Here is a 16,623-nt window from a genome sequence, read left to right on the forward strand (position 1 = left end):
CCCGAAAGTATTTTCGTTCGTTCATTTATATATTTATCTATTTATTTATTTTTTTTTGCCCACGCAGTCGTATGTTTGCTGCTTGTTGGTGACTGGGTGTTGTTTGCTTGTTATTTATTTTGCAGTCGTTAAGGGGGTAGTTCTAATCCAACAATTTCTTCCTTTACATGATGACGTGGAAGCAGAGAGACTTCTTTTTCGGGAAAAGCCCAAGTTTGCGGTCAGTGATCCTCTGAACGCTAGTGAGGTTGGAATTGCCTCTGGGAGGTAATAATCTACTGAGAGCAGTGGATTCGCCTTGGATCGCTGCAATGGTGTGTAGCTTTTAGCGCCCTTTATTCGACATCGACGCCTGTTTTTGGGTCTTCAGCTCCTTATACCACTGTCACGCCCGTTTGATCATTCTTTCGCTGCTGATGCATGGATGTTTGCCTTCGAAGAGCTGCTGTGATCGAGTGTTTTTATCAAGTTCTCGATACTAATCTTGGTCTTTATCTGGAGGATTACAACACCTTTTAATCTGCGACGGACACATTACGAACACGGGAGAGGATATCAGCCTTGAACAGCCCCTAAAGACAATTCAGATTTATCACCTGGTCCCTCATGTTTATTACTGCAATTGCAGCGCCGTTGATTATACTTCACGAGAAGTTAAGTATTGGTATTAGTAACTGTCCTCCATTTTTAGAACTGCAATTAACATTAACAACACTTCATTACAAAGGAGCATCAAGTTTACGCTGCAGTGACCTGAAACTTACTTCGGTCCAAATATTATTTAATTATTTTCTTTTTCTTTTGTAAATAAATATTTATATTTCCTTTTTGTATCATACTCCCTCGTTGTCCTATGCCATCATTGTTTATAAACTATAACTGGTTGTTAAAGGTACTTAAGGTTAAACAAAATACTATTGTTTTTTTTTATGTAACGGCTTTCTGCAAATTAAAAAGAACCTGCTTTAACATAAAACGTTAATGTTATTAATTAAGTCGTGACATAAATTGGCGACCGTGACAGGACGGCAAAGGGTCAGTGAGGTAGTGTGAAAAAGTATAATTTTTTTTTTTATTCTCTCTTTACGGGAAACTTTTAATAGTTCATCGTGTTAAGTAGCATTTGCTTATTTTCACAAGATGTCAACTTTAAGCGAGTTAACTGCCATAGGTAAGGAACTTGGATTGTCAGGATCTGACTTAGCATATTTCATAAAAGAGCAACAGGAGTTCGAACGCGCTAAACGAGCAGAGCAGAGAGACGCTGAAAGAGAGCAAATGGAAGCAGAAAAAGCAATATTGGCTGAAAAGAGAGCGCTAATGGAGGCTGATAAAGAAAGGCTTGAGTTAGAGATAACTTTAAAGTCTTCAAAGTCCGATGAAACTTCTATGAGTGCTTCTGTGCCAGCTAAGTTCAGTGATAAGTGGGGAACTAAGCTAATTCCTAAGTTTAGCAAGTCAGATGTCGGAAAATTTTTCATTGCTTTTGAGAAAGTAGCTCATCAGTTTGCTTGGCCCAAGGAACTCTGGGCTGTATTAGTGCAATCTGCATTCTCTGGTAAGGCACAAGTAGTTTATGCAGCGTTAAGTGCAGAAGATTCCAGTGATTATGATATTGTGAAAAAAATGATTTTAAATGCATACCAGCTAATCCCAGAAGCTTACCGGCAGAAATTCAGATCCTGGCGTAAAATGTTTAATCAAACATTTGTAGAATGGGAGGGCCAGAAAGCAGTTAAACTTGACGAGTGGTTGGCTGCAGAGGAGGCAACTACATTTGCCGAGTTACGAGAACTGGTTTTGTTGGAGGATTTTAAAAATAACATTCCCAAAGACGTCCGCATCCATATTGAAGAATTTAACATTGATAATGTGAATGAGGCAGCAAAGGCAGCAGACAGGTTTGTTTTGTCACACAAGCATTATGGTAAGAAGAAAACTCATTGGGAAGCAGGTGAAGGAAAGGTGGAAGTAATAAAGGGTAGAGAAAGTCCTTCATCGCCTTCGAGGGGTGCGAGGCAGGCCCGGGACATTGTTTGTTATAAGTGTGGTAAGAAAGGTCATGTTAAGTCACATTGTCCTGAAGTAACTAAGTCGGTTAAACCAGTTATGTTGATGGATTGTAGGTCAGTGCCGCCTGTGTCTTCTAGTCTTGAAGGAGAGGTGAGTGGGAGCATGCCTTATGGTAAGGAATTTGAAGACTTTGTCTTTAGAGGTATAGTGAAAGTTGGATCTGAGGCAACTGATGGTAATATCGTTGCATTGCTGCGGGATACTGGCTCGTGCCAGTCCTGCATTCTGGAAACCTCTCTCCCTAAAGATTTCTCACGGAAAGGTCAGGATTTTGTGTTGCTTGGGGGTTTCCCAGATACAGTAACATCTTGGCCTGTGGAAGAAGTTTATTTGGAATCTCCTTTGGTAACTGGTAGGTTGAAACTGGCTGTAGTTAGTGCATTGCCTGTGAGTGGTGTGGATTTGTTGATAGGCAATGATGTGATGCAAGGTAGTGGCACAGCCTGTGCATCAGAAGGTCGAAAGGGGGCTAGTGTGGTTAATGAACGTGTTATGGTAAATGTTAAACCTGTTGTTCCAGTAACCCGAGTCCAATCTAGAGAGGAAGTCAAAGGTGGAGAAGCTGACATAATTTTGGAAAACTGCTTCCAAACCAAAACTCAACCTAAGACAACGAAAGGTAAGTCCAAGCAGATAAAAAATCTTTCGTTAAAGTCTATGGTTAATATATCTGAAGACTTTACTACAGATTTTAGTTGCACGTTTACAGATAGGCAAACCCTAATTAGTGCTCAAAAAGAAGATCGCGAATTGAAAAGTATATATGAAGAAGCAGAACAGCTAAAGGAACAGGATGATTTAAGTGAAGCAAGTTATGTATTAAAGAATGATGTGTTATATAGATTAATTCGTCCAGTGACCGCATCTACTGATGAAGAGTGGAAGGTAAGGGAACAAATTGTAGTACCTAGTGAGTTTAGGCATTTTATTTTGCAAGAGGCTCATGAAAGTGAATTAGGAATACGAAAAACACTGTCCAAAGTGAAAGATAATTTTTTTTGGCCTTCTGTAAAGAAAGATGTAGTCAGACATTGTAAGTCATGTCATCAGTGCCAAATGGTTGGAAAACCCAACCAGAAAATTACTAAAGCGCCTTTAATTCCTATCCCAGCTGTTGAAGAACCATTCACGCCAATTGTTATTGACATTGTGGGTCCTTTACCCAAAACCAAAACAGGTTTTCAGTACATGTTAACTATAATGGACAGAACCACTAGATTTCCCGAGGTAATACCTGTTAGAGGCATTAAGAGTGGTATTGTAATTAGGCATCTCATGGACTTCTTTTCTCGTTATGGTTTGCCTCGAGAGCTACAGTCGGATCAAGGTTCTAATTTCACTAGTAGGGAGTTCCAGGCTAAAATGAATGAACTTGGCATTAAACACAACTTGGCATCCTCATATCATCCCGAAAGTCAGGGAATACTTGAAAGATTTCACTCCACTCTGAAGAATGCTTTGACTAAGTATTGTTTAGACCATGTTGAGGAATGGGATAAAGACTTGCCTTTATTGCTTTTTGCTTTAAGATCAGCCCCTAGTGAATCTCTGGGTTTTTCTCCTTTTCAGATGGTCTATGGACACAATGTGAGAGGACCTCTTGATTTATTAAGGGAACATTGGGAAGGGGGTAGTGGTAAAATAAATTCACTTGATTATATTTTGTCTTTCAAAGAGAAATTAAGGAGCATTTGGCAATGGGCCCAAAATAATCTCTCTACTTCGCAGGCTAAAATGAAAACTCAATATGATAGAAAATCTCAAGTTAGGAATTTTGAAGCAGGAGAACAAGTACTAGTGTTACTTCCTATTCCAGGTCAGTTCAGAGCTCAGTTTGTAGGTCCAGCAGTGGTTAAGAAGAAACTGAATGATGTTGATTATTTCGTGGAAATTCCAGGGAGGAGGAAAAAGTATCAGTTGTGTCATATTAACATTATGAAGAAATATTTTTCCAGAGCTAACACTGTTAAATCTGTTTCAGCTGTTGTACCTAAAGAATGTAATGGACAAGAAGTGGAAAGCAAAGAATATGGATGGAATGGCGGAAACTCTAAAATTTTTTGTATCCCAGATAGTTTGTTTAAACATCTGAATCCTCAGGAAGCTACGGATATTAAGGATTTATTCAAAGAACATCCGTCAATATTTAAGGACACTCCTGGTCTTGTGCGTAGTTTGCAACATGATGTGGTACTAAAGCCAAATGCCCAGCCAATTAGACAAGCCCCTTATAGGTTAAGTCCACAGAAAGCTGAAGCTGTGAGAAAGGAAGTCAGTTATATGTTGGAGAATGACTTGATAACACCAAGTAGCAGTCCTTGGAGTTCCCCAGTTGTATTAGTGAAAAAGGAAAATGGACAAGACAGGTTGTGTTTTGACTACAGGAAAGTAAACGACTTAACAGTTGCTGACAATTTCCCTCTGCCTCGCATAGAAGATTGCATAGATAAGATTGGTAATGCCAAGTATATTAGTAAGTTAGACCTTTTAAAAGGTTACTGGCAGGTTCCTCTGACTGAAAATGCACGAGAAATATCGGCATTTATAACACCTGAAGGTTTATTCGAATGTAAAGTCATGCCCTTTGGCATGCGGAACGCAGCCAGTACCTTCCAGAGAATGATGTGGATGATCACGAATGGATTGAAGGGTTGTGTAGTTTATCTGGACGATATAATTATTTTCAGTGACAACTGGAAAGACCATGTCGATAGAATCAGGGCCTTATTTCGTGCAATTGCTGACGCTGGTTTGGTTGTAAAGCTTTCTAAATGCGAATTTGGAAAGGCTGAAGTTATCTACCTAGGACATCACGTCGGACAAGGTAAAGTATTACCCAAGGAAAAGAACATTGAAGCTGTACTAGCTTTTCCCACTCCAAAAACTCGGAAAAATGTAAGGCAATTTGTTGGTCTCGCTGGTTACTATCGCAGGTTTGTCCCCAGTTTTACTGAAATAGTAACTCCTTTAACTAATCTTTTAAGAGAGAAATCTAAATTCTTGTGGGACGATACATGTCAACGAGCCTTTGATAAATTAAAAGGCATTTTAAGCACCTACCCTATTTTGAAATCACCTGACTTTCAGAAGGGGTTCAAGTTAATGGTGGATGCCAGCGATCTCGGAGTAGGAGCAGTGCTATTGCAAGACGATAGTGAAGGTATTGAACATCATGTTTCATATTTTTCTAGGAAACTTAATGAGCATCAAAAGAAATATAGCACAATCGAAAAGGAAGCCTTAGCTTTAGTTTTAGCTCTACAACATTTTGAAATTTATGTAACATCTAGCGTTGATCCAATTGTTGTGTATTCAGATCACAACCCTTTAAAATTTGTGAACAAATTTAGGAACAAAAACAGAAGGCTCACTAATTGGAGTCTTATGCTTCAGGAATATAATTTGACTGTAAAACATGTGAAAGGGAAGGACAATGTCGTCGCTGATGCCCTCTCTAGAAATCTGTGATGTCTTTTCCACTTGGATTATTGTTTTGTTTTCGTATTTATTTTATTTTTCTTCTTGCAGTGTCTTTGGTGCAACATCTCGTTCTTTCATCATTGGTTTTTTGTTTGTGGAAGTGATAATTTACTGGTCTTCAGGCCATTTAACGTTGCCGTTAATTTTTTTTTTTATCAGTACATGTTGAGATATAAAATTGGTTGGAACTCTCATATGAGTTGTAAAAAAAAAAAATTATATTTTTTTTTACCTATTAGGTTGGGGGTATCACGCCCGAAAGTATTTTCGTTCGTTCATTTATATATTTATCTATTTATTTATTTTTTTTGCCCACGCAGTCGTATGTTTGCTGCTTGTTGGTGACTGGGTGTTGTTTGCTTGTTATTTATTTTGCAGTCGTTAAGGAGGGTAGTTCTAATCCAACAATTTCTTCCTTTACATGATGACGTGGAAGCAGAGAGACTTCTTTTTCGGGAAAAGCCCAAGTTTGCGGTCAGTGATCCTCTGAACGCTAGAGAGGTTGGAATTGCCTCTGGGAGGTAATAATCTACTGAGAGCAGTGGATTCGCCTTGGATCGCTGCAATGGTGTGTAGCTGTTAGCGCCCTTTATTCGACATCGACGCCTGTTTTTGAGTCTTCAGCTCCTTATACCACTGTCACGCCCGTTTGATCATTCTTTCGCTGCTGATGCATGGATGTTTGCCTTCGAAGAGCTGCTGTGATCGAGTGTTTTTATCAAGTTCTCGATACTAATCTTGGTCTTTATCTGGAGGATTACAACACCTTTTAATCTGCGACGGACACATTACGAACACGGGAGAGGATATCAGCCTTGAACAGCCCCTAAAGACAATTCAGATTTATCACCTGGTCCCTCATGTTTATTACTGCAATTGCAGCGCCGTTGATGATACTTTACGAGAAGTTAAGTATTGGTATTAGTAACTGTCCTCCATTTTTAGAACTGCAATTAACATTAACAACACTTCATTACAAAGGAGCATCAAGTTTACGCTGCAGTGACCTGAAACTTACTTCGGTCCAAATATTATTTAATTATTTTCTTTTTTCTTTTGTAAATAAATATTTATATTTCCTTTTTGTATCATACTCCCTCGTTGTCCTTTGCCATCATTGTTTATAAACTATAACTGGTTGTTAAAGGTACTTAAGGTTAAACAAAATACTATTGTTTTTTCTTTTATGTAACGGCTTTCTGCAAATTAAAAAGAACCTGCTTTAACATAAAACGTTAATGTTATTAATTAAGTTGTGACTATATATATATATATATATATATATATATATATATATTATATATATATATATATAAATATATATATTTGCATATATATATATATATATATATATATATATAAATAAATAAATAAATATATATATATATATATATATATATATATATATATATATATATATATATATATATATATATATATATATATATATATATATATATATATATATATATATATATATATATATATATATATATATATATATATATATATATATATATATATATATATACATAATTATATATATATATATATATATATATATATATATATATATATATATATATATATATATATATATATATATATATATATATATATATATATATATATATGTATGTATCATATGTATTTCCAGGTCATTGTCCTCTTCATAAACCTTTGAGGTGCTTGTTGATCAGCTTTTTTGTTGTTGATGGATGTTTCTGCTTATTCTTTTTTTTCTTTTTTTTCTTTTTTTTAGAGCTCACTATTTCTTGTTAATGTGGGTTTCCAAAGAATTGAAGATCCTCTTTTTCAATCTACCAGGGTTTAGTTTCGAGGCTCAGTCGATAATTGTAAGCATTTTCTGTCATCGTATCACACCTCTGTTCCCCGATTTTATTCCATTCAGTACAGGACACGTATTGATTTCCCCAGAAAAGGAAACATACGGTCATTAATGACTTAAATCAATTAACTCACTTCTCAGACACAATGGATAGAAAAATATGTACAGCTGACTCATTTGAATTCCATAAACACTTAATGGATTCATGCGAGTTAGGTATAGTGCTAGACTGTGCTCTCTCCCATACAAATGAAAATTGTCTGGATAAGCTTTATCCCTTTGACAATAATAAGTTCAATTGCAGACTGAACAACGGCTCGTGGATACGATACGAAAAGGCCGGCTTCAATGTATCATACCCGGACGGATCCACGTCCTATTCCCAAATCTTCGTTGCAGCAGATTGTTGTATCGGGACATTCCCTAATTCCATGGTGCATGGAATCAAGACTATCATCAGAGAACGAGCCTACTAAGCGAACTTCACATGGTCAACAACAATTCCCTCTTTACCTCTCCCATACAACAAACAGGTAGCCAAGAGGTTGATGAAATTGACCGAGATGGACCACCCGTCACCGACTTATGAAGAATTTCTATTTTACATACTACTAGCAGGAATAAGTGTGACGGTGATGATATTTATCACCGTTAACATCTTTGTTTGGCGTAGGTTAAGTTACAATAATTTGCAGCTCAAACAGAGTATGTTTTGCCATGTCCAGACAAAACTCCTTATTTAATTCAATTTAAAGCCGTTTGAAAGTGGCCCCATCATTCGCTCAAAGGAGTAAAAATATCTTGGAAAAGTGTTGTGTACGAAAAGCAGTTAGTACGCTAGCAATATGTAATTGAAGAGACTATAGAACATTTGCATATTTAAAAAAACATTTAAAAAACATTTAGAAAAAAAAATTAATTTTTTCGGCATCTAATAAAATATATAATCCAGAATGTTAAAAAACAGAATCTATGGGCATCTAATAAAATATATAAGCCCTATATATAAATATATATGTACGAAACCGTGGTACGTGTACGTACCAGGAATTCGTGTTTGTGCACTAAAATTGTATCTTTACCAAGGTAACAAATATTTTTATTAATTACTGTATTATAATAATCTATATTTCTGACAAAGGTAACAATTATTCTTTAACAAAGTTACCGAATCATATGTATATCAGTTTTTTTTTTTTTTGGGGGGGGTACCATATAATCATTTGCTAGCAATGTACCATATATGTGATCTGTATTTATCTTGCATTTTTTCTTTGCTTTGGTAATATCTGTTAATATGCATTATTATTATTATTATTTTTTAATGTGCCTATTTGAGCATTCATCCTCATTTGCTTATGGCTAAAGTTAAACAAAAACATATTTTGACGTGTTGTTAAATTTTTTTTTTTTTTTAAATTGAGATAGCTGGCCGAGCTTATGTAATAATTATATATTACATGTTTAAAACACATGACCTAATAGGTCACTGTGGAAGTAGAAGCTAGTGTGAGAAGTGCTGTAGTCATATCAAAGCAGGATGTGAATACCATACCTCAGCAATGTAACATTTTTCATGAAGAGTAAACACTAACCAGTCTGTGAGAAAGGTTGCCTGTGAGAACGGAACTGAGTATCTTCCGGTGTTAATGTGGTGTTTACATAAATCCCTAAGTGCTGAAATAACTTTAACATGCTAAGGGATATTTGTTTTAGAGTACTGGACGATGTCATACGGAATGGTCATCCGACCAAACCAGCTATACTCCTGTGATGGAGATGTTAATACTGTTGTTCTTAAAGAATAAACCATTTTAAAGTTAACTTACTTGACTTTACTTGAAGATGTAACATACCAACTATAATACTACACACATTTTAGATGACATTTGAAGGGAACCCAAATGTATGTTAACAACAGTAACACACTAATACATACAGGCCATGAGCAAAAGCAGGCTGCCCTAAGAGAGGATGCATATATGAAGATCAAGCTTTTATTAGTTGTCTTCCCCTTGTATATGCTTAATGGTCCTTCTTTGTACAAAACAAGAGGGTAAATCTGTTGCTAAATATCAATTGAAACTTCACTCGATCTATGTTACCGAAGAAGTAATCTGATATTAATAGAGACGAAAAGAGTATTTTTAGATAATCAAATTTTTGGCAGAAAAACGACAAAGATTTTTGAAATAATTCAGTGTTTTAGTATCTGTAGATATAAGGTTTCTGTTTGTATTCTCGGCATAATCTTTTATATGCATTCAGTTTAAATCAAAGTGGATTTTGAAAGGTTGCTTAACCCGTTGAGATACTACCTCTAGAGTTTATTGTGTTTTTTGACCTACCAGACTACTAAATCCTTTAGGAACAACAGTTCTGACAGTATATCAACACGCTATATAGCTGCAACTAATCACAATAAAATTATATGATAGGTAATGATAGCACTGTAATGATTTCAAACTCACTTAACTTAAAGGCATTTTAAACAGGTAGGTTGTTATGTATAATTTCTCTACTTAATATAATCCAGTCCTAAACGTCACCATCTCACTGTTTATTCATCCGATAAAATCGATTTAGATCTTTTGAGGTCATGAAATGGTTATTTTTGTAGGTGAAAATTATTCAATTATCTACTTCAATTTTTAAACATTAAGACGATAAAGTACTTTTTATTTGATTTTATATTGACTTTTTCAACTGATAAAAACCAGTAAAATTTTATGAAACGAGCGCAATATATTTCCTTTTCGGAATTCCTTAATTCAAAACTACATGAATTTTAGCAGAATACTTTGTACACTTTTTCTTTCTGTCGTCTTCTGAATATGTAAAATAGGATCTTCATGAGATTAACATTGATCATTCTGGCCTTTTCTAAACTTTTACCAAATTATTTCCCTTCTCCATTCCAGGGTTTAGTTGCGTTTTTTAAAGATCATTTCTTTATCGTCTTAACCCTCTTCTCCTATTTTAATTTTTTTATTACCTTTTTATCATTTGGCTCATACTTTTCATGGATATTTTTATTCATCGCTGTTCTTGCCATCAACGAAGTCAACATATACTTGTGTTATTTCTAAATAGTACATAAAAACATAACCACATTCAAAGTAAAATATGCTCTCTCTCTCTCTCTCTCTCTCTCTCTCTCTCTCTCTCTCTCTCTCTCTCTATTATTTATATGTGACACCTGCTATTCATTTTATCATATGATTGAACAAACAACGATTATTTTTTATGGTAACACTGCCCATAATAGGAGAACGTAGGTAATGTACTAAACGCAAAGCAGAAACTGAGTTAGAAATAGGCAGATAAAGAAAAGGGTACAAGAAAATATAATGATTTATATTCTAATTTTCTCCAATAACTAACCCTGCTAATTACTTAAGAATATATATTGTTTTCATATGTTATGGTTAGTTACAAATTAGAGACACGCACTCACGAAAGTTCATATTTTCTTAACCAAGTTACAGACTGAATATATAGACTACTGTATATATGCATTAATGCATGTTATTCTGGATCAATATAATTCTGGTTTAAAGCAACATATACAAAAAAAAAAGAAAAAAAAAACATGTCTTATCTATGATTCCTTTTATACTGCAACGGCCGTCAGACTTCAAGTAAAAATTCGTTCAATGTAACGAGGTAATTTAAAATCTATAATAATTCTGTTATTGTAGTAACTATTTTTATGCCTATCTTAACATTATTATGAAAGAAAAGACTTTGAAAATACGCAAGGAATTATCATCCCTCTGAGACCACTTAAGGGCAGAAAATACTTGTTTTGTGTCCTAATAAAGTTATTTATTTCAGAGCTGTCTTCATTTCAATTTGTCCTCAGCTCAGTATTTCATCCGCCATAAAACTAACAATGACCACCACCAACCCCGACATATCGGCTTGCCCTTCACTAGCAGAAATGTGTTTACCTGTCTTCATCAAGCAGAGGTTCAGTTCCACATTAAGGGCGTGACTCATTCAGGGAGGAAAGCATGCTACATCATTGCTGTGCTGCCCTCTTAAAGCTTCCCATATATCTCTGTCTGGCATTGCAAGCAAAGGGATTCCCCCATAGACTATAATACGCTCAATTCATACCTCCTGGGGCAGTACTTACCATTGAAAGCGAACCATGTAGCCAAGACTTTTCGGCTCATCCGACAACTATTCTATCAAAATGTTAATCTTCAGCCTGCCACAGATGGTTTTCCTCGTGAAGTAAACCTATATATTGCCTTTGAGCCAAACACCTGGCGAAACCAGTGCTATCCACCGTTCCCAATGTCCACGTCTTGGAAATGAAGGAGCGAATGACCAGAGTAGGTGCCCTTATGGACAGCCAAATCCCCACTGTCAAGAACTTCATTAACAACTCCCTTCATGACAAAAGGGACAATCATTCCATGCCAACTGATGAAGTGGTGAATGCTTTAAGACATTAAATCTCACCTCATAATAAACCATGGAAGCAATGAAGCCACCCACAATCTTCCTAAAATACCCTATGCCTGTGCCCAAACCAATGGCCTCCACAACGACCTAGTCAGGATGTCAGAAAACTTCAGATTAATCAATCAATCAACAACAAATTATGACATCCTTTACATTCCTATCACTCCAGATCAGGTGTTGCTGCTAAGAAATTACCTAACAGATGTTAATAGTAAAAAAGTATAAGTAAGCCATCACCTATGGTTGTGGCCTCCTCATTAATTATTCTCTTAATTTTTGTGATTCAGGATCTAATGCTTGCTTTCTGGAAGATATCTGTGCTTTTCATTTCCTTCAGCTCCGTTCACTTTTAAGATCCCTGGCCTGTCATACCAAGATTCTGATATCCTCCAGATTGTGAGATTTTTATACATGTCATTATAGGGTGTCAGGTACAGTTTGAATATCTTCCTCAAAAAACATCACGCTGCCTCTTATTTTGGGCAGATTTCCTGGACCATTTCCACCTCTTGGTTGATGTAGCACATCGGTGGTTAGTCAACACCAGTTCTTACTTGTCCAAACCCTTATCACCTGCTCCCTTAAACTTCAATGGCCATTTAAGCACACCTATAAATCTATACACCCACCTCCTTCCTTTTTATTCTGACATCTTCTGCCCATAACTAAGCCAGACAACCATGGTTGTCACCAAGCACAGTATCTATTACCCCAGTGTTCACAAGAATGAGACGTTTAGTACCAACACAATTGACAGCAGCTCAAAGAACATTCGACAAAATGGGAGACATGGGCTTTTTTCAAAAGACCTGAATTCCATGATAATTATCCATGTACATTTTCACGATGAACAATGAATCCTTAACCCCTCCCACTATCATATATATCACATACTCCATATCAATATAACAACCAATATTCACCATAATAAACTATTCTAGAACCTCAACCTCCTGAAGTTTTATTATCAGGTGCCTATGAACCAAGAATGAAGACCACTCTCACTACCACTTCCTTTATTTACTTTGAAGGATGCTTTTCTGGTTCCATACAGCAGGGCAACCCCACTCTCTACAGGACCTCCAATGTTGTTTTACCTTGTTCGTTCAGAGTATTTAACATTTCATATCGCATATTGTTCATTTACTGTTAAATCGTCAACGTTGTATGACTGAGGAAATAAGAAAGCCTGCAGTTTCCCCTTGAAAGCCTTAATATCTTCAATCATTCGGATGTCTCATGGGAGCTTATTATATCGTCTCAGACTGCGTATTTGAAGGCTATGGAGCCTACATTAGAAATATATCTAGGTTCCAATAGTTTGAAGCCATCTGTAGCTATTCTCGTGTCAACACGATCTGTTAACTGAGCAATATGTAGAAATTCTTTCAAGTATTTTGGACGAGAGGTTCTGATAATTTGGTGGGTTATGGAACATATTTTAAATTCAATGCTCGCTTTTTTCAACAGCCAGTGTAAATCAATTAGTTTAGGGGTGATCCTTTCCCTAGGTGGGACACCTTTTATTGTTTTATAATTTCTTAATTTGCACTTTTGGTAAATTTTAATAGATGGAGTTGCATTGGTCAATTTTCATCTAGGTACTTTTTTATAGACGCAATATTTCTTAGATGATAACCAGTACATTTTACTACATTATCTATTTTGGCATTGAGAGCCGGGATACAGTCAAGAAATACACCTAGATCATGAACTTTACTAGATATCGGCACTGGGTCATTATTTATGTTCATTTGAGTATCACCCAAGTTTCTCACGATATTTCTCTTATCCACCACCACAAATTCAGTTTTGTTCTCATTTAATTTTAGTTGTTTAAATGTCATCCATTCTTTAACACTATCAAGGATTCGGTTTAGAGTTTCAGTAGTGTCCTTTATATCATTTATGGAGAAGTAAATTTCTGTGTCATCCGTAAATTATTTGAACTTCTCACCATACCTTTGTAGTATTTTTGATAGACCAATAGTTTAGATTCAGAATAAGAATGGGCCAAGTACACTTCCCTGGGGCACCCCACTGTTTGAGTGTTCATATAATGAATAAGAGTTTCCAATTTGCACACAATATTTCTACCAACCTAGTAGTCTTTTAGGTATTCAAAAGCTTGATCTTCAACGCCAATGGACCTTAGATCGTCAGTGGATGAACAATTTTATCAAAAGAAGCACCGAGATCAAGCAATATTAAAATACCAAATTTATTTTCATCCATCATTTCCAGCATATCATTTTCAACAGAGCAGATGGTTGGCTCCGCAGAGTGTAGTTATCCGTAAGCAGATTGGTTGTCAGGCAAAGCTTCTATTACTTTTAAGTGACTAACTAGTTTTTCAAGAATTACGTATTCAAGTACTTTTGGAACAAAGGATATATTCAAAATAGGTCTATATGAGCTTAATTCTTGGTAGTCCGGTGCATTTTTTAAAACTGGTGTGACCATAGCCATTTTCTTAGACTTAGGAGACTTATGCCAGGCTGACACTTGCATTGGAATGACTCGAGTCGTGCCAATGTGCAGACTATTCATAAACTGGCGTGAAGTGTACATAAATCTATCGCGACTTCATGGCATGTCGTGACGAGAATTTTGAAATGTTCAAAATTTAGGTCACGACAAAATTTTGCAACCGGGTCCTGAACTATGCCCAAACTGTTTGTGAACTCGTCGTGACCTAGTCGGGATGATGCGGGAGGGTGCATGACAGTGCGTGGAAAGGCGTGCCATGTCACGACTGTCACGAACTGCCACGAATAGTGCACAAAGAGCTCATGTCAAGTTCATGAATAGTTGACGACATGTTCACGAATATGCGCGCATTGCAGCGTTTGCCTTCCCTTCCCACAGACATGGTCTCGTGTACTTCACGCATTGATGGCACCAGCAGTTCTTGACTAGTTTTCACATTCCCGAACAGATTGCGCATGACACGAGCAGTTCACAATATGTTCAGGAATAGTTCACGAGCAGTGCGCTCACGTCTGTGTCGGGGTATATATAGAGCTTCCAGGACACTGCTCGCCATTCCAGAGGTCACCAGCAAAAAGACAACATGCTTAAAACCAAGGTGACAAGAGGAAGAGGAGAGCAGAGAAGGCCAGAAGCCCACAGGCCAGAGGCATAGACTACTGCTAGAGATATTTCCCTCAGTCATCTATATCAATTTTCGATATTGTGATCCAGGAGATGCAGCCAGATCCAATTGAACGCCAGAGAAAGCAATCCAGTGAGGACAAGGCTAACAGAAAGCAGAAAAAGTGGGTCCGGGTGTCCAAGAAAGATATCCCTGAATAGCACTGGACAGAAGAGGCCGAGTTTAGGTTGACCGACCTTAGGAAGGAAAACCCCCAGCTGTATGATAAGAAGCAGATGGAGGGGCTCAACATGGCGGCATGAACAGCCGGTGAGACCGAGTTGGAGAGCAGCTGGAGCGTCCTGCCACTGGTGCCCAATGCATGAAGCATTACGAGAACTTGATAACCAGGGTGGGGAAGATTATGAAGAAGGAAAAGAAGAGTATAGCTGGCCAGCCACAAAGGAGTACCCAGGACGACCAGATCATGGAGACCTGGTGTTTCTGATACAACACATCATCCGGGGAGAGACAGTCCCCAGTGAGCAGTTTCCTGTCCCAGAGTCAGGTTCAGTGACGGTCAACGATGGAGACGATGATGAAGTGAGGTCCACAGGTTCCCAGAGCCAAGCATCTACTAGCAGAAGGAAGGGCAAAGGCACAGGGAAGTGGTCCAACCCACCAACAACACAGACAGCCTTCACAACTGCCAACATCTGGGTGACCCACAGCAACCTTAGTAATGTAGTGCAACAGATGAGAATCTTAATGTCCACATGCAGATTGTATTCCAGTTTCATCCAATGCTTTTGACATGGCATGTGCAATATGTTGCATTGAAATGCTGTACTAAATTGTTATAATGTTTGTATGATTCAGATCATCTCCAAAGTAGATTCCTCCACATCAGCCGGTACAAGATCGTACACGATTTTTCGTGCCAGCTGGAAGACCACATACATGCCATCCCGAAAAACTCCTGGCATGAATTCCAGATAGACTGCCTCAACCTTGTACACCGCTACAGGCAGAGGCATCAGCTCTTCCCGCAGCCACATCAACAACCACTCTTGACCTAGCCAGGCTCACAGCAGCAGCAACCTTGGCAGCCTCCTCAACAGCAGCAGTTCTGGCATCAACCTCAAACAGCCACCTCACAGGCACCGCCACAGCAGCAGCAGCAGCAGCAGCCTCAGCAGCAACCTCCAGCCAGTCAGCCATCACTTGTAACGTAGTTGCCATCCCAGTCACTACAGCCTTCAGGCCAGTCCTCCTGGCCTCGTACTATGGAGTAGCAACCAGGGATTCAACCTGCACCGTCAGCCACGCTTGTCCAGGCTCCTTCACCAACAACTTCAGTGTCGTCAGCCACCCTTGTCCAGGATCCTTCACCAACACCTTCAGTGTCATCGCTGTCAGCCACATTCAAGACACCTGTGACACCCCTCAGCTTCCCGGTCCTAACCCTGGGGTCCGCCGACAACAACTTAGAAGAGGGCCTTTCACGCTCATCCCTCTACACCTCCAAGGAACTCAACATAACACCAGTCCATCAGGTATCCCCATGCAGCGGTACCAGAACCAACAAGGACACTGACTGAGATGAGACACTTCTAAATATTTGTAAATAGTTGGACTCTGATACTTGTAC

At 37.7% G+C, this 16,623-nt stretch overlaps 1 protein-coding gene across 1 annotated transcript; it reads left to right on the top strand.

Annotated features, from left to right (window-relative positions):
- Window positions 1-1,140: 1,140 nt before the first annotated feature.
- LOC137659814 (uncharacterized) lies at window positions 1,141-15,193 on the top strand. The gene is made up of 6 exons (XM_068394609.1): window positions 1,141-2,050; window positions 2,369-2,692; window positions 2,783-2,958; window positions 3,124-3,487; window positions 3,749-4,728; window positions 15,083-15,193. Exons 1-6 carry the CDS (start codon window positions 1,141-1,143, stop codon window positions 15,191-15,193), a joined length of 2,865 nt encoding a protein of 954 aa, XP_068250710.1.
- The last annotated feature ends 1,430 nt before the right edge of the window (window positions 15,194-16,623 follow it).

Source organism: Palaemon carinicauda, chromosome 20 (assembly GCF_036898095.1).
Source record: "Palaemon carinicauda isolate YSFRI2023 chromosome 20, ASM3689809v2, whole genome shotgun sequence".
Classification (NCBI taxonomy): domain Eukaryota; kingdom Metazoa; phylum Arthropoda; class Malacostraca; order Decapoda; family Palaemonidae; genus Palaemon; species Palaemon carinicauda.

What these genes read in the sequence shown, in the direction of transcription:
- LOC137659814 (XM_068394609.1), top strand. Translation starts at nt 1,141, where the DNA reads ATGTCAACTTTAAGCGAGTTAACTGCCATAGGTAAGGAACTTGGATTG. An exon ending in CATTGTTTGTTATAAGTGTG is followed by an intron (nt 2,051 to 2,368) that starts GTAAGAAAGGTC and finishes GGGGTTTCCCAG; the next exon opens with ATACAGTAACATCTTGGCCT. An exon ending in CTACTGATGAAGAGTGGAAG is followed by an intron (nt 2,959 to 3,123) that starts GTAAGGGAACAA and finishes TCATGTCATCAG; the next exon opens with TGCCAAATGGTTGGAAAACC.